This window comes from Schistocerca cancellata, chromosome 4 (assembly GCF_023864275.1).
Source record: "Schistocerca cancellata isolate TAMUIC-IGC-003103 chromosome 4, iqSchCanc2.1, whole genome shotgun sequence".
Taxonomy (NCBI): Eukaryota; Metazoa; Arthropoda; class Insecta; order Orthoptera; family Acrididae; genus Schistocerca; species Schistocerca cancellata.
This window is the reverse complement of record NC_064629.1, coordinates 379,584,577-379,610,343: the sequence shown is the minus strand read 5'-3', so window position 1 is coordinate 379,610,343 and position 25,767 is coordinate 379,584,577. Positions and strand designations below refer to the sequence as shown.

Sequence of the window (25,767 nt, the reverse complement as noted above, 5' to 3'; positions counted from 1 at the left end):
CAAGTTGAACTTGTGTGGAATTTGATTGCCAACAGCGTAGTCCACTTGCCTCTGCTGTTGGCCTGCTAATTTGTCCCACATTGATACTTACAATTTTCCAGCTCTTGCCCGTATTGGAACTACAGCTGCTGTTACAAGATGTTAAATATTTTGCCAGTTCAAAAATACTTGTTGGGCACTGAAAAATTAAGCAATTTGTGATGAATTTTATTCTTTATTTTGCACTTATTTTGAGGTCTTGCACATTTTTCAAGGTGATATTACAAATCTGTTTTGTGGTGATAGTCCTTGTTTCATTTGTTATGTAACTTTATCCATTGTCAGTTATATATCGTAACTTGGCTACACACACCACTTTGTCAAGTATTAATGCCTGTACAGTGTGTTGTAAATGGACTTAAAATCAAAGGGGGAAGCTGTGAATGTTGTATGGGCTATTTTCCTAAGTGGTTAATGATCTTGTCCAATTTTTAATGAATGTTAGTATTCAGGCACTTACACCCATATGTTCACTCAGTCAAGAATTGTAATTTCGTGAATATTCCTCACAGTTAGTTAGCTGTTGATGCAGACTGAATGAATTGCTGTGTAAGAAAGTTGTTAAATAACAATAAGGGAAAAATAGATTGCTACTCACCATATTGTGTTGGAGAGACGCATCTTGAAAAAGACTGCTAAAATGCACTCTTAAGAAAATGTTGAGAACCAATGAGGAACTGTCTAAAAATGCCCCAGACAGTGGTGGGATACAAACCTGACTGTTGCTCGCCGTACGGCCCAACAATCAGGAGTGATGCTTTCATAGCAGGATCCCTTTGGTTGTACATTTCAGGAAGATAATACCCGCCCGCACATGACAAGAGTTTCTACTACTTGTTTTCGTGCCTACTGTGGCCAGCAAGGTTGTTAGATCTCTCCTCAGCTGATAATGTTTGGAGAATCATTGGCAGGGTCCTTGGAGCAGCTTTGGATTTTGACTATCTAACATGCCATTTAGACAGAATGTGGCACAATATCCCTCATGAGGACAAAAACTTTATCAATCAATGCCAAGCTGAATAACTGCTTGCATAAGGGCCAATGGTGGACCCACACATTATTGACTTGTTCAGTTTGTGAAACTCTTTTTCTTGAGTAAATCATCCAATTTTTATGGAATTGTAATAATTTGTTTGTCTGTACATGTACATCACATCTACGGATTTCCATACAATTCGGATAATTCTTTGGCGGTGTCCCCCCACCCACACTCAGTCATGTCTGCAATCCCATAGGCCAGCTGTCCGAACTGTCCACAATGAGCTGTTCACCAACCCTTCTCTGCACGTACGTGCATAAGAGCACTCAATCTGGATCAGCCTGCTGTAGGAAAAGCACTGTTAAATAGAAGCCTACTGCATGTATTTTCTTGTGTTATCAAGTTAGTGACATTGAATAATGTACAATCTATGCCAGTGGATATTGAAATGGAGGCAGCTGAGCTGAGATGAGTATCACATCAGAATAGTGCAGTACGCTGCCACAGAGGGTGTGCGGGAGGCATTGCATTAGCAGAACCATTGATCCAGACTTTAAATTACCAGCAGCAATTGGCCAGTTCTTGTGCAGACATCAACTATCTCAGACATGGCCTTCACCTCACGCCGTGCTGCATTTTATGTGCGCTTAGTTTGTCATATTCCTTGCACTGGTCGCGTTGTTTGTCCCGTGCCTGTCTCTATCTGGTGTTCGAGCACTATACCCCCCCAGATACTGACTTGCACGTAGAATTTTGTCACCTCTTCCCAGGTTAGGCTCCCCGGGTTAGTAGGCACATTAATATAGTAATATTTTGCACCAACAGTGATGGTCCACAGAATTGTCATGCCTATGCAGATAAAAGAACATATCCTGTGCCTGACTATGAGTCAGCAGTAGATGGGCAGCATAAGTGACCCTACAGCCCTTATAGTGGCTGAGGGATGATATTTCAATAGCATCATTGTAGCCTTGTGTGATGTTTTTATGCAGTAGTGGTAATGCAAAAATTTTTGTTTTCCAGATTCTGGGATATGTTATGAAACGTTTTGCCAAATTGTGCAATATATGTGATGCTTCTCGAGGTAGCCTGTCATCATATGCATATATTTTGATGGTGATATATTTTCTACAACAGTGTGAACCACCTGTGCTGCCAGTTTTGCAGGAGGTAAGATAGCAATTCTCTCTCTCTCTCTCTCTCTCTCTCTCTCTCTCTCTCTCTCTCTCTCATATAGTTTTTAGAGTATGTAATTTGAAGTCGATGATGGAGCGATTGTCCGTGGTTGCGGAAGCAGTTGAAGTAATTGAGGAAGGCAGTGTGCAGGCTAAGATTATAGTGTAGTACTACAATGAACATGGTAGAAATGTCTGCTTCTTAGTGTCCTATTGTCTTTCTTCTAATGTCTTAGTTTGGAAATACAACATACAGAACAGCAGCAAGTATCAGGACCTCACATGTGTAATACTGTCTGCCAATAGGTTTCATAACACCAGAACAGTGGTGTTTCTGACATTTCTAAAACAGCAGAAAGGGGTTATTTTGACCCTCCATAAAATTGTTTTATAGTAGTTTTGTTGTAAGTTACAACAACAATTATTTAACATGATAATTAGTACAGTAGATACTTACTTGAGCAACAACAAAATATCTTAATACCTTATTGTTGCTCACGGTGTCCAGTTTCTTAAACTGTAGACTTCATTGTATTAACTAGTTGCAGAACCTTCTAGACATGCTTAATGTATATAGTCCATACTATACTGTATTTTATGGACCAAAAGACACTACAGACTTTTGTGGCGGCGTTCGTAGCGACAAACACTTCGCTGTAGAAACGGCTTACGAAGTCACCGCCACACTTTTAATAGCGGGCCGACCGGTCCGCTGGAACAGTGAACAGAAAGATGAAAACCCAAACACTCTGATTAAATAAAAGTCGGTACTTATCTTTATTAATGAAGATACAGAAACACAGTAGTGAACTCCGTGTCTACAGAAATCTGCCTAGTTCGAGTCGGAGCGGCTAGGTCAGCGTTGGCTGACGACAAACAACAACTCTGCTGCGATGAACACACAACTGACTAGCAAGTACACAAATCGGTGGCGAGTATACAACTGAGCGGCGAATACAGAACTGTCCTAGCGCTCGCGACTCCAGCGCTTAAGAAGCCAGAAGCCAGCGGTGGCGCGCGCAGACTTGCGGCGATTTCCTGTATCGCTGGCGCTGCTTATGCGGACGGCGTCCGGACTTTGATGCTGCCAACCTTTTGGCAGCGGGCTCGGTTGGCATTACTGGCTAGGATATAACACAGACAATAAGACGTGCATTAATTTTTAAACAATTTTTTAAGAATTAACGTTTGTGCCATTTTTATTATTAGATTGCAAAGTCATACTTTAAAAAAACTCTTAGTTTATAAAACTGAAGTGACCTTTAAAAATCCCTAAAAATCATCTTCTAGTTTTGGCCATTTTGCATTCACTCCTCTATTAGCGCATTTAGTCTTCCTCATTTCCTCATTTTTTTCAGTTTTTCCTTACTAGCCTGCCAATTACAAATGGTTTTTTTCTATTGCTGGAGGACCAAAATGTCATTCAGCTGCTCTGTTTCCATTTTCTTCTGCACATGCTATTAGATACTTTCAATTTATAGTTCACACCATCTTGAATACCTTTTATTTTTTTCCATTACCAAACTATCTACTAACAAAAATATTTTACTGTTACCAATAACACAAATCACTTTCAGTTGAAGTTCACTGGCACTATAGCCTGCAGACACACATCATAGGCTAGACAGTGTTCTGGATTTGTGATGGCGGGGCAGGAAGGAGACAGTGTCAGCAAGCTTGTGAATCCCTGCAACTGATGTTCGTCGCATCGGTGCATTTCTGTCGTCAGTTGAATCCAGTGTTGCCAGATACACACATTCCCCACGTCATCGAATATATGGCCATTTTTAAGACTGAAGGGAATTTTAAACCAAGCAGTGGACATTTTTATATTAATTTTGATTATAAAACTCACTTAAATTTTGGATGCAATTTTTCAAAGAAAATGTGCATCTTATAGTCCGTAAAATACATTACTCAAAGGTGTTCTTACACATGGTATTGTTTTACTTTTTCTTCATATCATTGGAATCTGCTTGATGCACTTATGATAGGTGATTTATGTTTTATGTGCACATTTTCTGTCCACAGTTTTGTGGCATTTCAGCCAGTTGTCAATTGTCTTTTTGCTTTCGCAGATACTGATTTGGCTCTTCTTCAGTTTTCTATGTGGGTTTCATCCCGTATCCTGTTCTTTTGTCTGTTCTTCCTTCTGCTCTTTCACTCCCTAAAGTTCATTCACCAGCTGGAGTATGAACTTCTTCCTTTCCATTTTCTTGTTCATTACTATTTTTGTAGGTGACCCATTTGTTTATTGCCACCGTGTCCAATCCGCATCAGGGATTTCACCATGGATATTGTTCATTGTACAAACTAATGAAGTTTTCTTTCCTTCGAGCTTCTTAGCAAGGTGAAGAGAAATGAAGTAGTCGTCTGTTGTCACAATTCTTCCTTGAATTAGAAATGGCTCTGTGAGGTGCAGAACAACGTATGGTCTGAGTGGTTGCTTCTCTCTATGTATATCAGCTTTTCTGAGGTATTGAGATAAGTCCCTTGTCATAATATCCTTGATGATAGTAGGCCCCCAACAATGTGACAAAAGACCATCTGCAGACATACCTTTGTATAAATGACACCCCATGCACAAATGGTGGCTATCAATTTTTCCAGTTCTTAAGTGACATGTTCCGGTCATTGTTTATTAGTATGTTATGAGCATTTGATTCTGTGTATTTCTTCATGAAATATAGCATTGGTTTGTCAAAAATAATGCACAAAGCACTGTGATAGTTGCCTGATCATTAATAAGTGTAATTAGTAGGATCTTCTATCTCTGTTAAAACATTCACATCCTGTCTTCTTCTAGAAAGTGAAAAACTGACAACCTCTCACTTAGTTGCATCCCTAGTGACCATCTTTGAGGAGACATTCAACTAGGCTCACTGTGGTGAATATGGACATAGATCAGCATCTGAATCCTCCTGCACTAATTCCTCATTGTTCATAATGTGTTCTTCTTCAATTATATCTGGTATAAAATTCTCATCTTCATCAGTGAAGCCAATTCCTGATTCAACATTGGAATTCTCTCAGATAGTATTTCATCAGGCACTCCACATTAATGAGAACCACCTGAACACGATATAAACTGGCAGGTTGGAAAATATATGCCAAGATGCAACAAGAGCAGCACCTATTTTGCATGATTTCTGATTGTTACATCTTCATTGTTGGTCTGTTTACATATATTCATAAGAGAAATTACAGCAGTGTCAAATTGGCCCCAATGAAATGTCCAAGAAAATATATTTTGTAATACATTATCATAAAGAGGAGAAAAAATGGGAAAAGTAATGATCTTATGAATGAAGTAAAAATTTGTGTACAACATTGATGAAAAAAGTATCGAAGTTCATTTTGACCCCTTTTTGCTTGTCTAGTGTTAAAACAGATGTGTAATCATGTCCAGTTTGCATCTGTTTGACAGTAAAATTCTGATATAGTGCGTTAAAATCATCAAACCAGTGGTATATTTGTTAACTTCAGCAATGTTTTAGACATGCTGAATAGGAAGATTTTTTTCCCCCACTAAACCCTAGTTGAAATTTTGATTTCAGTGTAGCTGTTCAATTTGTAATCATTGTTGCATTAAAGTTTGTGAATTAGGTGCTTCAAAACCTTATTCCATACTCAAAGCATGATCATCTTGCACTCTGCTGCAGATAAATAAGATATTTTCCTTAAAATGGTAAATGGCTGTATTAACTAGACACAATGCCCAAATGTTGAAACTGGGCTGGCAATGATATGTTTGCATACCATTACACTTAGGAATATGGAAAGAGTATGACGTCTGAAAATGGGCTTGGCCCTGAAATCAGTTCTGAATGTCCCAGGAAAAAAGATCAGATTTCTGCAAGATGTTAGAAATGATAATTTGAAGTAGAAAAGTTCATACAGTTATTTGCTTCATTCTTTATTTGAAGAAGTGAGATGTAATTATCTGCTGGTGCCACTCTGAATACTGTCCACATGTAGACTCTACATGTGGCCTGTCCATTCTGCTCATTTTTTAGGTATTGCCAGGACACAGTGGCATGATGCTACATTTCTGTTTGAAGTTTAACATGTCATTCATTGATGCTCTGCTCTGCCACTACAGACTTGGAGGACTGTGCTCAAAATAGTGCTGCAATATACAGCACTGCATCTAGCAGGTGCAAGCCAGCCACATCTGCTCTCAGTGCTATAACTAGTGCGCATCTGCGGGCCTAATTGATCTTTGACGTGTTGTCCCTTAATTTGCTTGTTGTGTCGAAGACAGGTTTTAAGGCTGGTCCACATGCAGTGAAATGTCTGCATAGCTAACTGGCAATTTGAGAAACAGAAAGACCGATCGAAGTAGTGTAGGCAGTGCCAGCTTAAGTTAAGGCAGTATTGCCACAAAAATTTACGTCACAAGTTGCAGGGCGAACCTGGCGATTGGTATAAGTATTGCATTTGGAATTGGAAACACATAATTACCTTTATACACTTGTAACCCCTCGTATAATACAGAAAAATACTTGCATGAGGAGAGCAAGTACTCCACAGGAGCGACTGATGCCGACACTAACCCTTTCGCTGCTACAGTCGAGCTCTTTGCATTCTGTTCTGAGGCTGCTTTCATTATGACTGTACTGCTCGCTACATGCTGGTGCCTGTGCTGAGAGATGGCGTTCCAGCTGGAAATACTTTCATCTGATTTTTCAATAACTAATAGGTAAAAAAATTTGAGTTTTGCACCTCTTACAGTCAGATATTTGCACTCAATAAAGAACTGAATTGCTTTCATTATGCAGCATACACACTGCACTGAACCAGATTAAGTGAAAGAAAGATTTCACAAAATTTTAGAGTTCACAGACGTAAAAATGCATTGCATGAACTTTGTGTATGGTTGATTTTAGCTTATACATTGCAGTAAATGAAATGTAGAAAAGACATTGAATTTTATTTAAAACTGAGAGCAGAAAGATATCTGATTTTATTCTTGCATTATTGGGTTTTATACCCAAAGGACAGTTGCACATGACACTCCCGTTCCCATTGTTGGGCATCACAAATTGTGGTCATAATAATCGTCATGTGTCATAAACGATTCAAGATATTGAAACAAGGTTTTCTGCAAATGATAGCACACAATGAGGCACATATGTTGTCTGATAAATACTTGAAACTTTTCTGTTTGCTGAGATGTGGAAGAAACTTGTCTGCAAAAGTAAGAAGTTGGCAGCTCAGGACGCATTTAGACATCCATCGCAGTTCAGGAAAAACAAAGTGGCATGCGTATATATGTCCAATACACCTGGGGGCAGCGGTCTATGAGGACATTTACACACATCCAGAGCAGTAAAAGGATTAAGATTTCTTACAAGAAGAAAAAGCTACAAGGAGCTAGAATTCTCCACTGTAATTTCGAAACAAACATTTAGTGGAATATACACAACATACTTGAAGCTATTTACACTGTCCTGAAGGAGGATTTCATGAAGGGAAATAAAGTACCACAAATCAATTCTGAAATACTGCAGATAATATTTTTACAGGCTGTGTTTGAAACAGTATATTTCTAAAAATTATAGATATTGCCAGTGAGCCATAGTTTAGTTTGTTTCCAAGTCGGACATTTAAATTGACTGCCTGAGGTCTACCAACAACTTGGTACAGACTTTCGTACCAGACTGTAAAACTCCATTCTGAACACTAGACAGGGATTCATAGTCTCTTTTGAGCTCTACTTCTAGTATTGTGATTGCAAATTCTGTATCTCAGCTCCAATTCACTGTTGTTATGAACCACATATTATTTTAGGGGGTAAAACAAGTGTAAGAATCCCTATGTCTCCGAAGGTACAGCTGCAAGATCTTTCATTACCAGCTTTACATAATGTTCTGATTGCACTCTTCTTTGTAATAAGTAAGGCTGTGTGTGTGTGTGTGTGTGTGGTGTGTGTGTGTGTGTGGTGTGTGTGTGTGTGTGTGTGTGAATGACAATGATTCTACTACACAGACTCTGGTGTAACATCCTTTTGCCGGCTCTGTGGCAGTGCTGGTCAAGCAGGCTGATCGGGTTGTGTCTCAGAAACAGCTACAGATTGGCAGTGCGCGATACTGCAGTTAGCCCAATGAGAGAGATTTCTAAGTGCTAAAGAAGCAGCACTGAGAATTTTATTTTAGTTTTCCACATGCTAGTGCTACTTCAGTTTGGTGAAATGATTTCTATCAGTAGCATATCTGCAGCCATTTCCCTGATTTTTCTTGTAGAGAAGTGAATAGAGCTGCAAAAGACAAGCAATAGGGGATATCTAAAAGATAAACCTTAAACTGATTTTTGTGTTGTGCGGCTTCATTGGAATCACTCAGAAAGCTGAGGCTGTCAAATTGTAATGACTCGGCTTATGGATTTCGTTGTCCCTAGCACCAGATGGAATAGATTTAGTTACTTCACTTAGCTCTTTCCAGTAAATAAACAGTCTGTGATGATGATGTGGGTGGTCCCCCTCCCCCCCCCCCCCTCTTTGCTGTAGGGTCAAACTTCATGATTTCTGTACAAAAGAGTTATAAGTAACTGACGCCTGATCTCGATCGCTGTATTTCTTGTTCGTAATTTTCCACAAATATGTGACTCCTGTACGTTCCAACAAGTTCCCCAATGAACTCGCTTGAGCATTGACGTCTGTCTACCATTTTAAAATTCACTGTGCATACACAGACGAGAATCACTAGACCCAGACTGATCAAACAGCTGACATAGAACAAGTTTCAGGTGCCAGATTTCTACTGATCTCCTATTCTCATGCTAAGATTCGTGTGTGCAGATTTGGTTGGTGTCCACAGCTTTTAACTGTTTTGCACAAACCTCCAGCTTCCAGGTTTGCGCATATCTCATATCTGCACAAATTTCCTGTTCAGGTGCAGTAATCTGTCTATGCAGATGTGCAGTGCTTCACCAGTGTCCTTACAATTTTGGTCATGGATGGCCTCATATACAATAGAAGTGTACACATAATCTCCTCCTCCTCCTCCTCCTCTGGACAGAATGTTTTATTAGCATCTTAGTTTAATTGTTACTGTGGAATATTTATAGTAGATTCTGTAACTCGGATGGTAGGTTTCTGTAGTTGGAAATGGCTTGAGGTACGTGCACCACAATGGTGAGCACAGTATCAAGGAAAGACATGCAGGGTGTTCAGAAATTCCCGCTACAAATTTCCGGGACTTACTGAGGGGAGTGAGTACTTAATATTTTGAATAGGAACCCATGTTCAGAAATGGACAATTTCTGTCCTATGAAAGTTTCAACTCAGATGTTTCACTCATCCACTTCTGCACGAGGAATTGAATTAATACATGAAACAGTAGAAGTGTTAGGTAACAATTTGAAAGGAAACATAACAAAATATCCATTTATCACATAAGCCCATTTGTTTGTATTAACACTTAAACTTTATCTGTTTACATTAGTCCAAAACAGAAAAGAACCCAGCATATTGTATGTACGGAACAGTACTGATGCGTTAAAACTGCAGCTCAATGTGGCAACCACTAATGTTGTTACAGATGTTGTACCTATGAATCATGTTCTGGTGCACACGTTCCATCCCATGGTGCATCTGTTGTTCACTTTCTAGTGTAGGAATCATGCCGGCAGATCTTCCTCCATCTTTACAGGAGTCTCATAAATTAAGGTTTGCTTATGACCCCACAAGTAGTAGTCCATAGGACTACCACATCCTATCCACGTTTCACAATACTGCCTGTCGAGATGTCTCCGAAGCGCACGTGAGAAGTGAGGTGGTGCACCATCATGCTGAAACCACATTTGCTGATGAACATTCTGTGGCACATTTTCCAGGAACAGGTCCAATACCTTTTTTGTAGTTGAAAGAACAATTAGCTTGAGTGGGAGGAGGTATGGCACAATCACATCATGGTCTAAAATACCTGCCCACACATTAATACCAAACCTTTGCTGAAATCCCTGAACATTTGTAGCACAAGGGTTTTCGTCTGCCCAGACATGGCTGTTTTGCAAATTCAGAACACAGTCCCTAGTGAACTTATATTCATCCCTGAATAGGACAAGTTACCTTCAACATGATGCAGCACATCATCTTCAAATTTGGGCACACAGCATTGCCGTGGACTGCCACAGTCCTGCCTCCTAATGGTGCAGATACCACCTGTTTCTTGGAGCCACTGTGTAACGTGGGCAGAAAGTTTGTGCGATGGCATGCTATGTTGTGGGAAATGTTCATGATACAGCCAACTAGCAGCTCTTCCATTACTGCCTGCTTCACCATACACAAGGAGCATATTTGTGTATTCCGAAAATATGTACCAAACCTTATTTGCTGTATCGAAGACACACAGGCTATTGAATAGGTCTTGCAGCAAGGCAGACGTTAAGTGAAATCAGGTGATCATCTGACATAGTACACGTCATCCTGTCTACCCTGTTGAATACCAGGACAAACAACCCTTGAGACTTTCCTCTTTTCCACAGCTGACGTGGAAACATTAAACACCTGAATTGAAACTGTCATAAAATGGAAACTGTATGTTTCTGGACACGGGTCCCTGTTCAAAATATTACGTACTCACTCCCCTCTAAAATTCCTAGAAGTCTGTAAGGGGAGTTCCTGAACACCCTGTGTTTTAAACTCAACTACTGCTAGTACAACAACTAGTTGATTTTTTCCACTCTGCCATTGCTTACCAACTAAATAGCTTAATTTTGTCAAAGCTAGATATAATTTATTTTGTGTGTGTTCATTTCTTGTCCAAATTGATTCTTGCATTTATTGGTCAGTGACTTTTGTAGTGGTTTACAGTATTTTATTATTTGACTTCTGAGTTTGGTATTAATTTTTATATTTAGTAATGTTTCTACATTCTTGTATTAGCTCCCAGAAGGAAGAAGCAAGCCAGAGAAACTTGTCGAAGGGTGGAATGTTTACTTCTACGATGACATTGATAACTTGGTAGGTATAAACCTGATTCATCATTTCATTATAGGACTTGTATACAAAATAATATATTGTTGCAAATGCCAGATTTGTTACAGGATTTTATACAAGTAACACCTAGCCAATGTGAATCCTGAAGTTTTCATTGCAGATTTAATGTCCTATTAGTTTACAGCCAAATGAGCAGATTGTCATTTCTTTGTAACGTGTTGATTTTTATAGGTAATGCATTTTACAGTGTAAGCCCTGTTTTACATTTTGTGTGGTCCAGACATAAAAAATACAAAATTGAGGAAAATGGTAAAACCTTCACAGTACCAGCAATAACATACGGAAGTGGCATGTATGATTAAAAATAGTAACCTCTCCAATACACCGTATAAAATCTGTATAAGTGAAGGAAATTAAAAGTGCAATAACAATGTTAATAAAATAATTTGTGGTAATGAATTTCATCAGTTCTTGAAAAATCACAGTTGTGTAACAGCAAGTAAAAACATGTCAAAAAATTGAAATTGTTATCTGCGTATAAGGTAATCAAGCTATTTTCTGATGTGCTACAACTACAAATTATACATCAAAACACATACTTTTTATAGAGCGTTCCTTTGTGCTCAGCATAAAAAAGTAAAAATTGATGAATATGTTGAATTAAACCAAAAGCACAGTAGCTAAGTGGTCAAACCATAAACATAATTGCGGACATCTGCGTAATGACTAACTTCGTCACTTTCTTAAGAGCTGCACTTCATATGCTCCACACCATCAAAGTATTATTTTAGGCTCGATGAGAAAAACAAATACTTGAAAAAATGACTTTACTTCCCCAGTTGGCATTACAAACTTACTAGAAGTCGGCTCAATGAATTTCTGTTCACTGCATAAAATGTAAATTTGAAAGAAAGCTTAGGTGCTACAGTTTTGCTTCATGCCTTCTGTCACTGCTGCCAATATTCATATGCTGCAAAGTATATACATGAGTAGTATATGTATTTGTTGTAAATGTATCGTGTCAAATTTGAACATGGAAGTCTTTAGAATCTGCTGTTTCAGAACCCATGTTCTTTTTCTGTGTGACATCTCTGCCATAGCACATGATCTGCATGAAAAGTATATTTTCAGCACGTCACAAAATGCTTTCACTCCTATCTGCACTCCTGTCATTGAAGGGCCACTGCCCTCTCCACACATGCAGTGGACGAGCCCATTTTACGTATGTTAGTGTGGTGTGGTTGCTGCGCTGGCTGTTATATGATGTAACAAATCACCAGCTAATAAGAGCTCACTAGCTGGAAATGGTGGACATTTCCTTGATTCTGAGGGAGCACATTCTTTAAGACTCAGTGTTTCAGTTTAAAAGACTGGCAATCAATGTTGTTGCCGAACACAGGATATCAGAAATACATGGAAGAAGGTGAGACTGAGTTATAAGTGGCACAAGAAAAGATGGCGGCTGGGCCCTTTCGTAACATATTGGCTCGGTCTGGAACACTTAGCGTAGACTGTCCTGTTTTTCCATTTCTGCCGCAACCTTGCAGTAGTTGTATCATAATTGCGTGGTGAAGCAAAAAATTGCAAGTTGTGTTGGCAACGCTGATCGTGGATTACATCAGAATTTCCTCTCTCGTGTCTCCCCTCTCTGCAATGGCCTAAAGTATTCCCTTAATGCCATCACCACCTGCTGTGTGAACCTTCTATCTTTTGCGCAACTTATTACTCATTCAGTCACATCAGTTGTCAATAGGAAGAAAACATGACACAGTCAAGCGAGATATTGAGTAAGAAAGTAGAATCGTGGTAACCCTTACTAGGACAAAACGTAAAATTGGGGAATTCTTGGCATTGATCTTATGAGGTTTTCACAGGAGCTATGAATTTGTGATTTAGAATGACAAAAAATGTAAACTTTAGTGATACATGTCATTATAATTCGCATGCTCTGTAATAGGTATATATAATGATTTAATACTTCTTTTGATGTATATTTTATTGTTCTTTAGAAAGCTGTATGGCCGAACATTGGCAAAAATAAAACTTCAGTTGGTAGTCTGTGGTGCGAGCTTTTGAATTTTTATGCAGAAAAATTTGACTTCAAGACTCATGTTGTATCAGTTAGGCAGAAAGAGCCTTTGCTAAGATTCACAAAGATGTGGACCACCAAATGTATGGCTATTGAAGATCCCTTTGATTGGAACCACAATTTGGCTTCAGGATTATCCAAAAAGAGTAAGTAACCTATAATATTTTAGTACTTAAAAAAAAAGTTCCTCCTTGGCTCTGTTGAGATAAAAATGTGGGATAGCCCACAAAGTTACTTGCCATACATTTTGGTACATCATTATTCCAATGAAAATTATATTATAGGCCCAAGTAATTGTTCCTAATTGTCCAGTTCCTGCTGAGAGTATAAACAGGCTGTAAAGCAAGAGCAGAATTGGGTCATTGTGAGACGTATCTATAGTTGGTGTTCTCTTATATCAGATACATACATGCAAACAGTACCTAGAAGGTTTGTGAAGTGCAGAGTCAGGCACATTTCATATCATTTATTGAAACAATGTTTTCTGTGATTAAATAAACAGAAATAAAAATTTTCATCTAAAACATACCAGGTGACGTACAAAAACAAAACAGTTAAACAATAACAATAGCAATCTGCTGTAAAGTATAAATTTTGCTGAAGCAAACGAGATGATTTTAAGACAAGTTTATGGAAAGTGTTGAACAAATAGTGAAAAATTATGCAGTTGTAAATGATATCTTGATGTTACGTACTCTGGAATTAGCTTAAGTCATGCCAATTGATAAGCACTTCAGAAATTTCAAGTAAGATCATAAGCATCTGGGAAGAAACATGTCAGTAGATAGGAATAAGGAGAAATGAGACATCCTAGCCTTTGACATATGTGGAAAGACATTTCGTGTCAACTTCCAGTTTGCCAACTGCTGTTCCAAAGATATTGTGTCCATATATCGCAATTAGTAGTTTGATCATTGGACCTCTTACCGTATATAACTTGAACTGCTTAAGGTACCCACAATGATTACAAAGCTAAATAGAGTATAGTTGAATGCTCTGTTGGCTACCTTGAATGTAATGTCTTGAGCAACTATTTGACAGCCCACATGCTATTAAAATATTTTAGATCTTGTAGCAACAAACACATCTTACCTTATCAGTGGCATCAGATAGAGGCAGGGATTAGTGAGCATTATGTCATAATAGCAATTATGGTTACTGAAGCTAATAAATCAATCAAGAAGTCTATGAGAGAATTTCTGTAAGAAAGAGCAGATAGACATTTGTTAGTATCCCACTTAGACGTTGAATTGATATCATTTAGTTCCAGTATGATAGATGTACAGGAATCATGAACAAAGTTTAAACAGAATATAAATTGTGCTCTGGAGAAGTCTGTGCAGTGTAAGTGGATTAAGGATGGTAAAGGCACACAGTAGTTTAACAACAAAGAAAATGATGAGGAAGCAAAGGCTTTTGCAGACTCAGTTCAAAAGAGATTGACTAAATTATGACAGGCAAAAGCTAGTAGAGATTCAGGTGTCAGTAAAGAGATCGATGCATGAGGCATACAACAACCATTCACAGTCGTAGCTTGGCAAAAGGTCTTCTTTAGAACTTGAGAAAATTGTGGTCCTGTGTAAAACTGTTAAGTGGGTCTAATGCTTACATCCACTCATTTGTTGACCAGTCTGGTGGGGCAGCAGAAAATAGCAAAAAGAAAGCCAAAATTTAAAATTTTTTTTGTTTAAAGAAGTTGTTTATGCAGAATAATCATATATACATACTGTTGTTTGACTATTGTACAGACTCCCATATGGAGGACATCGTAATAGGCATTCCTGATATAGAGAAACAACTGAAAGAGTTGAAAAAAAATAAGTTGCCTGGTCTGGATGGAATTCCAGTTTGGTTTTACAAAGAGTACTCTGCGGCATTGGCCCCTTAGCTTGCATTAATCACAAATCTGTTGCCCAGTGCAAAGTCCCAAGCAACTGGAAAAAAGTGTGAGTGACTCCTGTGTATAAAGATTTTAAAATAATGAACCTGCAAAACTAAATATCAGTATCGATTTGCTGCAAAATTCTGGAACTCATTTCCAGTTTAAATATAATTAATATCTTTGAGGCAAAAAAGCTTCTGTCCATGAATCAGTGTGGCTTTAGAAAGCATCACTTGTGTGAAACTTTGCTTGGTCTTTTCTCACATATCATCATGTGAATTTTGGATGCAGGGCAACAGGCTAAATTCCATATTACTAGATTTCTGAAAACATTTGACAGGGTGCCCCACTGCAGAATTGTTAACGAAGTTAAGAGCATCTGTACAGTAAAACCCTCTTTTCAATTAATCTCTGGGGACCCAAATATTTTTGCCTTAAATAGGGGTTTTCCTTAAATTCGGGAGTGATCCAGAATCAAATTCAAGCATGGTTAGGTGATATAAGTGCGATTTACTTAGAAAATTACCAAATTCCTGTGCTACAAATTTAAATGCATTAGATGTACAATTGCTAAACTTTTCGCAAAAGACATCCGTTACTTTTTTAAAATTCAGGAAGTATTGTTTGTTTTGTCCGTCCAGCATATCTTGGTGAAAGAAGTTGTTGCTCCAGCTGGTTCATGTCGGTTAGGATTGATTCATCTAGCTGACAGTATCAACCCCCTTGCACACCGGCAGTGACACTTGACATAACACCGTCCTTTCTTCTTCTTCCTCCTCCTCCTCCTCCTCCTCCTCCTCCTCCTCCTCCCCCCCCCCCCTCCCCCTCCCCCTCCTCATTTTCAGTGCCAGCTTCTTCATAAGCATTTAACTTTTATTAATGTCGGGTGTTGAAGCTAGCACATCATCATCACAAAAATTTGCTAGAATCTCACATTTTGTGAAACAGTTCAACACAGTCTGTTGTTGTTACGGAATTCCAGGCAGCAACAAACACATTCATAGCCTGTACAAGACTGAGTCTCACACTTTCTTCCTCTCAAAGAATAAAATTGATTTCTGTACATCTGCTACTCTGTATTTATCTTTTAACAGAGTGTATTATGCTCAGGTCCAAGGGCTGCAGATGACTTGCGTTTCAGAGGAACGAACACAGCATTTACATTCCTCAGAAATTGTTTCCCTGGAATGTACAGGGCATAGGTCAGTAAGTAGTCCAATTCCTTACTGCTGCACCCACCTGGACATCTAAACACCTGAAAAAGTCATAAAGATTTCAGATGTCTCTAGAGTCCACTCTTGTACTCATAAGTACAAAAGTAGCGATTTTTTTGTTTTGCAAATGCCTAGGAATTAATAGTAAAGGCAACTTTCCACTTCTATCTGTATTTACATACGATAGTGTTGTCATCCTGTCTTTACTTTTTTGCGTTTGGGGTTTTTTTCCATGAGCAAATGTGCATTTCTCCCCTCTAGAAGTCTCCATGGGAGGGGTGCAACAATTTAGAACAGTGAACTTCAGATCGTTATATGACCATCCTGGTTGATCCACAGGCCATGTCTTGTACTTTCCTCCTTTCTTCCTACACTGAGTTAGAGCTCTATCTCTACTCCTTTCAGATAATGGAAAAGTTAAAAAATCAGTGTGAATGATTAAAGGTAGCAAAATGTCTGAGTCGTACCTGACACAATAAGTTTTTCTCAGGTTTGTGCCAACATCAATCGGAATGTGTGCTAAGTTTTGAAAGGCTTAAAGTTACCCTTACTGTGTGACCCTTTGAAATGTTGGGGAGACAGTGTAAACTAATATGGTAAGAGAGCTGAGAAAATTTCATTGCATTGACACCTTCAGTGTACACAGGTAGTTCAACAATGAAGAAGAGTTAACACCTATAATATTCTGGTCAAATTTAGCACCAAACTTCTAATCTCTTATCCGCTTCAATAGTATGTCATAACCATCCCAGAGAAAAATTCAGTAAACACAGTCATGCTTCCCACACTCTATTTGCGAACGGGACAGTGAAGGGGGGATCAGTTAGTGGAACCAGAAGCGCCCCCTGCCATATGCTGTTAGGTGGCTTGTGCAGAATATGGATGTAGATGTAGACACTAGATAATCTGCAAAATAAATGAATAAACAAATAGTTGGTAGGTGTGCTACCTAAGAAAGTTTAATAGTACTGAAATACTGACACACTTTTTCATATATCATCAGTTCATTGAAGGGAAAATTGAAAGACTTGTGGTGTAACAGTTACCTTATGAATTCAAAATGTCATAAAGACAATGCCAAGAAGGTAAATCATTGTGAAAATACACTGTACTGTCAATGGATTTGTAACAGAGCTAACAGAGTTTGTTTTGTTTGTTTATTATTTGGAAGTTAGCTTACTTGATAAGGAGAAAGTGTCTCAATCATAAAGTAACTTTTTATTGTACACGCTAGCTTAAAAAGACTTGGTTTGCTGGGTTTTATTTTCATTTGTTTTCTGATAGCATTCAAATCATCTTCCAGAGACTGGAAAGTGGTGTGGGCTTGTAAGTAATATACAGTACTCGCATTTAGAAAAGTAACCATATCAGTTTATTTGCTGATGGGGGATTAAGTGTTGACGAGTGTGAGAGGGATGAGAGAAGATAACTCCAGTAGCCCCAGACGCATCTCGGAGGAGAAAAAAAACTGCAAAGGTAAAAAAGCTAAACATTTAGCATCTGCTCTAGGTGTGGCTTGAAACAGAAGGGAGAGACGTTTTTCAGCCATGACTCCTAGTGCCCTCAGGCGGGAATCAGGTGATATTGCGATGTAATCTGACTGAGATTAGATTAGATTCATTTTTCATTCCACAGAGCAAAAAATGAGGTGATTTTAGTGGGTGTGGAACAAGTCAGAAAGAATAACATAAAAAACTTAGAACATTTCAATGTGGTACTCACTTTCCTGATCATTTGTTAGGAGATTGTCAAAATATGTGAATATAAACTGGAACTGCTAATATTTACAGAATTCATACACTGTCAGAATGAAATGTAGTTATGCACTTTTAATAAATATATCATACAAAAAGGTACCTAATCTTGGCTGTTGTGAACGAGTGCTGTCAAAACTGAACTCTAACAGATGTTTTTACTTAATTTGGTCTAACAGTCCCTGTTAAGATATTAATCTGTAGAGTAGATGGAGTTGCCTATAAAAAAAGTCTTTCAAACTCTCTTTAAATTGTGCTTTATCTGAAACCAAGTTTTTAATGGATGTTGGCAATTTATTGAAAATGTGTGTTCTTGAATATTGGGCCCCTTTTTGTACCAAGGTAAGTGATTTTAGGTCTTCATGAAGATTATTCTTATTCCTAGTTTGATGCTATTTCGTTGGTTGTAAATAGATACATATTGTTTGCAACAAATTTCATTAAGGAATAAATACACTCCTGGAAATGGAAAAAAGAACACATTGACACCGGTGTGTCAGACCCACCATACTTGCTACGGACACTGCGAGAGGGCTGTACAAGCAATGATCACACGCACGGCACAGCGGACACACCAGGAACCGCGGTGTTGGCCGTCGAATGGCGCTATAGTTCAATTCTTTTATCTTGGCGGCTCACGCATGCCCGCCCAGACGCGGGAGATTGCTGCGTTGCCAGTTGCACACGACGCACGCGCCAATAGAAGCAGCGCCATAGTATAGCATAGTTCGCAAACTTACATTTAGGGGGGAGCGCGCAGTTCATGAAGTAAAGCCACCACGGCCGCATTAACCCTTTCGCTGCTACAAAGACGTGCTCCCTGCATTCCGCGCGATTTTGTCACTGCACTGCTCGCCTGTGCAGACACATCGTGTTCCGACTGCTTTGACACTCTTATAAATCGATTCCACAAAAACTATTTGGCCCAAAAATTAGATTTTTACACATCTTCTTGACTGATACCTTCCCCCCATAAATGACTTAATTTTGTTTCGATGTTCAACACAGTTATTATGCAGCATTAAATATAGTCAACCATTGCACGAAATTTTGAAGAGTTTGCAGAGGTAAAAGTCCATAGAGTATACTTTCCGTATGGTCGATTTTAGTTGCCACAATGTTGAGAAGGAAATGTGGACAAGATACCTAAATTTCATATAAAATTTACTGTATAACACTAGCTCGTTTAAGTACCACATAGGTGTCGTATGTAATATTGAGAAATATTCCGTCTTTCGCGACTGTAACAAAAGTTTTATTTACACTGAGCACGTTTGGCTTTATTTTAAAGCACTTCAATCAATCAAAAGGAAGTAGACAAAATACATTAAACAAAACTGTGGACTTACAAAAACATTAGGACTTGAATATACCGTCTATCAGTGAAGCGCTCTGAGCTATGTCAAATATAATTTTTGTGTGTGGCACACACAAACATCATTTATTTGCTAAGACACTGATCTGCCAACACAAACGTTGAATATTGTGTTACCGCAGCACAAAACTACGAAAGGTGACTTGGCAATGGAGGAGACAAAATACTGTCCACTGAAGATGCTTCAAAAGAGAGAAACGCGTCTGGTCTAAATAGGTCCCTTATTACAGTTGCAGAAGAGGAATATATTTCAGTACCATTGGTAAAACTACGACTGTGGAACAAAAACAAGAAAGAGAACATGAGTACCATTGTGTATGTGCCATACCTCTTATTGATTGAAATGCTTTAAAATAAAGCCAAACGCGTCCGGTGTAAATAAAACTTTTATTACAGTCGCGAAAGACGGAATATTTCTCAATATTACGTACGACACCTATGTCGTACTTAAATTAAATGAGATATTGTTATACAGTAAATTTTATATGAAATTTAGGTATCTTGTCCACATTTCATTCTCAACATTGTGGCAACTAAAATCGACCATACAGAAAGTATACTCTATGGACTTTTACCTCTGCAAACTCTTCAAAATTTCGTGCAATGGTTGACTACATTTAATGCTGCACAATAACTGCGTTGAACATCGAAACAAAATTAAGTCATTTATGGGGGGGAAGGTATCAGACAAGAAGACGAGTAAAAATCAAATTTTTGGACCAAATAGTTTTTGTGAAATCGAATGATAAGCGTGTCAAAGCAGTGGGAACACCATGTGTCTGCACAGGCGAGCAGTGCAGTGATGACAAAATCGCGCACAGCGCGGAATGCGGGGAGCACGTGTCTGCAGCAGCGAAAGGGTTAATGAAGAGACAAATCACTAGAAATTTCAAAAAATTTGCGAAGTAAGGCACTTCGATATTGTTTTTAAATAATGAAAATATTATGTACCACATAAGGTTTGAACTCATAACCTTTCGCGTAGCAGCCCAACACCCTAACCGCTACGCTAACGCACCTCACATGAGTACATATCCTCATGAGGACTATAACACGTCACGCAAAATACTGACAAACACTGTTGGTATGACTATGAATTACTCACGCTTTGTCGAAGTACAATAGGAAATACACAATTACCGCTGTTCTTTATTGCGAAAAAGCGGTTCGTGAGAGTGATACATACACCTTTCCTTGCTATCGCCTGAATTAGGAGTCTTATTGTTTGTTTGGTTTAATTAATTAATAGAATATGAAGCAATTGGTATAAAGAATGCTTTTTCCAAACTTTTTATAAAAGAATGTCTGCTATCAAGACATTGCTTTTGTTCTATTACTTTATTTATGACTGAACGTTTCTAAAACTGAAGACACTCGTCCATGCTCTGCACTGCAGTCGAGATGTGGCAATGTCGTTCTCTGTTCATTGGCTGACTGTGTTTTGTGACGTCAGATGCGCAGAACGAACCTAAACTCGGCCGCCAACATAAATGACGCGCACTTTAGCTGCGCAGCATTTGTGCACCGCCGCCGTCAGTGTCAGCCAGTTTGCCGTGGCATACGGAGCTCCATCGCAGTCTTTAACACTGGTAGCATGCCGCGACAGCGTGGACGTGAACCGTATGTGCAGTTGACGGACTTTGAGCGAGGGCGTATAGTGGGCATGCGGGAGGCCAGGTGGACGTACCGCCGAATTGCTCAACACGTGGGGCGTGAGGTCTCCACAGTACATCGATGTTGTCGCCAGTGGTCGGCGGAAGGTGCACGTGCCCGTCGACCTGGGACCGGACCGCAGCGACGCACGGATGCACGCCAAGACCGTAGGATCCTACGCAGTGCCGTAGGGGACCGCACCGCCACTTCCCAGCAGATTAGGGACACTGTTGCTCCTGGGGTATCGGCAAGGACCATTCGCAACCATCTCCATGAAGCTGGGCTACGGTCCCGCACACCGTTAGGCCGTCTTCCGCTCACACCCCAACATCGTGCAGCCCGCCTCCAGTGGTGTCGCGACAGGCGTGAATGGAGGGACGAATGGAGACGTGTCGTCTTCAGCGATGAGAGTCGCTTCTGCCTTGGTGCCAATGATGGTCGTATGCGTGTTTGGCGCCGTGCAGGTGAGCGCCACAATCAGGACTGCATACGACCGAGGCACACAGGGCCAACACCCGGCATCATGGTGTGGGGAGCGATCTCCTACACTGGCCGTACACCACTGGTGATCGTTGAGTGGACACTGAATAGTGCACGGTACATCCAAACAGTCATCGAACCCATCGTTCTACCATTCCTAGACCGGCAAGGGAACTTGCTGTTCCGACAGGACAATGCACGTCCGCATGTATCCCGTGCCACCCAACGTGCTCTAGAAGGTGTAAGTCAACTACCCTGGCCAGCTAGGTCTCCGGATCTGTCCCCCATTGAGCATGTTTGGGACTGGATGAACCGTCGTCTCACGCGGTCTGCACGTCCAGCACGAACGCTGGTCCAACTGAGGCGCCATGTGGAAATGGCATGGCAAGCCGTTCCACAGGACTACATCCAGCATCTCTACGATCGTCTCCATGGGAGAATAGCAGCCTGTATTGCTGCGAAAGGTGGATATAGACTGTACTAGTGCCGACATTGTGCATGCTCTGTTGCCTGTGTCTATGTGCCTGTGGTTCTGTCAGTGTGATCATGTGATGTATCTGACCCCAGGAATGTGTCAATAAAGTTTCCCCTTCCTGGGACAATGGATTCACGGTGTTCTTATTTCAATTTCCAGGAGTGTACAATGAGCAGCGGTAGTTAAAATACACAGTTCCTTGAACAGGATTCTACATGATGATTTTGAATGTACACCACAAACTAGTCTTATTACACGCTTTTGCACTCTAAAAAACTTTTGCTCAGTTTCAAGACGAACTGCAGAATGTAATCCCGTATGACATAATAGAAGGAAAGTATGCAAGTGTGTTTAATCTCCTACATCTGACATCATTCGTATTGCAAATACGGGCTTGTTTAGGTGCTTCACCAATTCTGTGGTATGCCCTTCCCAAATGAATTCCTAGAAATTTAACACGGTCAGTCTCTTCGATCTGCATGTCTTCATATGTTCTACACATGCTGGAAGGAAATGTCTTGCAGGTTCTTAACTACATATTGTGGGTCTCGTCAAAGTTTAATGGCAGTGAATTAGCTTTAAACCATTATCTAATCTTATCAGGACACCTTCACAGATGTTGATTAGGCCAATTTTGGTATGAATCATTTGATTGTCATCGTATCAGCTGAAAGGTGAAGGACGAAATGCCAGCCTGTTTGTTACATTTAATTTATGGCTTGGGGACACGTTGGCTATCTCCTCCCCCTCTCCTGAAAGAATTCACCACAGATGAATGTGTCAGTATAAATAGGGAGTTAAATCAAGGGAGAACAATATTTTAATTTCATTTACCGGTTGAAAACTAGGAATATGAGTAAAATTGTTACAGCAGTGTGGTGACTACAGTTATTGGCACAGCTTGTTTAAGACAGTTTTAAGGAATACAAGCAGCTGAAATCCTTGTAGGACAAGGATTAGAATGTAATGTAAAAATAGTAACTACATGTTTGCAGATCGGTTTTTAGGAACTGCATGACGTTAAAAGGCCGCCTCGTCATGGGCACTCAGTGCCCAATGTCATTTTGGTGACTGGCTAACCACTAAGGTGGCACCAATTGGTTGCTACCCTGCCTTGTCATGGAACAGAATTTTGAAACAACACTTATTTTGACTGTATTCAGGGAGGAATGAAACATTGTAAGTAAATTTATTTTGAATGTGTTAGCACCACCGATTATGCCTGCTAAGTCACATTGTAACTACTTGACCAAAAAAAAGTTGCAGAACTTTAATAGTAATGTGCAGAAGGCACCAAGTCATGTATTTGATTAAACCTTTCTGAGCATCAATGTGAGTGACATACTAAATTAAATAGATTTAAGTGAAAAAAATTATAAAAGAACAATTGCAAAATATGACGCTTCCCATTGCATTATAATGTCTTATAAACAAATAATAAATCATTTACAGCAAATACTTGAACAGTGATTCCTTTGATTCTCATTTATGTGATAGCAGAGACAGGCTCAGTAAATTCAGTTAAACTGTGTAGAAAGACTGTAAAAATAGCTTCTGAAAATAAAACAAAAAATGAACAAATAAATACAATAGTAAAAAATTGTTTTAAACAGTCAAATGGAAGTAATTCATAAGACAAATACAAATTAGTAGTTGTAATTAGAGATCCTAGGAGAGGTTACAAAAATACTGATCATGACAATAGAAAAACAGAAGTAGTCATCGGCTTTTGCACATCACCTTGCTGCAATCCACTGGAATTAGACCAAGGCATGTGATCAACTGGAGTGGCTTTACACATTTTATTACATAATGTGGGTGTGAATGTTCTACTACTTAACTTGCATGTGAAACAACACTGCATGGTCATGCTCATTACCAAGCAAGGAGGGCAGAAGTCACTGTGAGACCTTTATGTTAAGTAAAATGTAGTAGAATGATGTGATACAGGTGACAGCTTGATCTAGTATGATTTTTTTGCTGCTCCTCTGCCATCAACTAATCAAAGGATGTGGAAAAATTCAGTGTTGTTAGTGTCCAGAAGAACTGAAAAGGCAGGGTGTGTCCGAGGGAAGAGTTAAATTCCTATTGGAACACACAAGTGAAAACAGAATGACGTGTGGGACGACACATAATTAGCTGATTCTGTTGCAGTGGAAAAAGGATTTGTTAATTCAACTACCAATTGGGCACCATTCAAATTTGTTGCCTACGAGATGAAACTCTTCAGCATGTTCCAGCAATAAATGTAGTCTATGAAACATGCTGAAGGGTATCATTCATGTGTAAGTAAAGATGCCAGCAGTGTATAATTAGAGACCAGGTGCGTTGACCAGCAACTGGTTGTGCTTATTCCATGGTGGTTGAGCAATATGTGGTTTGGTTTGGCAGAGAGCGGGATCTTATTTCCACAGATTCCTTCAAAACAATATAGTAGCCTTCTCGAAGATATTGGCTTGTGATCTATGCCTTTGTAATGCAAATTTTCAAATTTTGTAAACTGTGAACATAACTGTGCCATACAGGACAACCGTGAAAACTTTGTACTGACAATGTCTCAACAGCAAAATAACGCAAACGTGTGACAAAACCATTCAATAGTAGAGACAGATAGCAAAATGCGGTGTGGTGGTGGTATCCTGTGTAGTGTCAGAGTGCTAATGAGACATGATTCAATTGAGATTCCTCTGCTAGAGATTATTCTCCAACCTTGGTCTCTGGGTAATAAATTCAGGAGCCCCAACACATTTCAACATCACCTTGGCTACTATTCTGTAATAGATTTGATGATCTTCTGTCGTAATATTGTATCGATCCGAAATTTACACCACACTTATTGTTTACCACATTGGTCACTACGAACAGTCAGTTCAATTGCTTTCAATGCTAAAGTACAGGGGTATTACAAATGATTGAAGAGATTTCATAAATTCACTGTAGCTCCATTCATTGACATATGGTCACGACACACTACAGATACGTAGAAAAACTCAAAGTTTTGTTTGGCTGAAGCCGCACTTCAGGTTTCTGCCGCCAGAGCACTCGAGAGCGCAGTGAGACAAAATGGCGACAGGAGCCAAGAAAGCGTATGTCGTGCTTGAAATGCACTCACTTCAGTCAGTCATAACAGTGCAATGACACTTCAGGACGAAGTTCAACAAAGATCCACCAACTGCTAACTCCATTCGGTGATGGTATGCGCAGTTTAAAGCTTCTGGATGCCTCTGTAAGGGGAAATCAATGGGTCGGCCTGCAGTGAGCGAAGAAACGGTTGAATGCGTGCGGGCAAGTTTCACGCGTAGCCCACGTAAGTCGACGAATAAAGCAAGCAGGGAGCTAAACGCACCACAGCCGACGGTTTGGAAAATCTTACGGAAAAGGCTAAAGCAGAAGCCTTACCGTTTACAATTGCTACAAGCCCTGACACCCGATGACAAAGTCAAATGCTTTGAATTTTCGGCGCAGTTGCAACAGCTCATGGAAGAGGATGCGTTCAGTGCGAAACTTGTTTTCAGTGATGAAGCAACATTTTTTCTTAATGGTGAAGTGAACAGACACAATGTGTGAATCTGGGCGGTAGAGAATCCGCACGCATTCGTGCAGCAAATTCGCAATTCACCAAAAGTTAACGTGTTTTGTGCAATCTCACGGTTTAAAGTTTATGGCCCCTTTTTCTTCTGCAAAAAAAATGTTACAGGACACATGTATCTG

At 39.5% G+C, this 25,767-nt stretch overlaps 1 protein-coding gene across 2 annotated transcripts in view; it reads left to right on the top strand.

Moving 5' to 3' along the window:
* The window catches only part of LOC126183321 (terminal uridylyltransferase 4-like), a 209,638-nt gene that overhangs the window by 175,585 nt on the left and 8,286 nt on the right, over positions 1-25,767 (top strand). For both annotated transcript variants that reach the window (XM_049925180.1, XM_049925179.1), the window contains 3 exons: positions 2,042-2,188; positions 11,081-11,158; positions 13,144-13,369. In XM_049925180.1, coding sequence (XP_049781137.1) covers positions 2,042-2,188; positions 11,081-11,158; positions 13,144-13,369 — 451 coding nt within the window. The remainder of the gene's footprint in view (positions 1-2,041; positions 2,189-11,080; positions 11,159-13,143; positions 13,370-25,767) is intronic.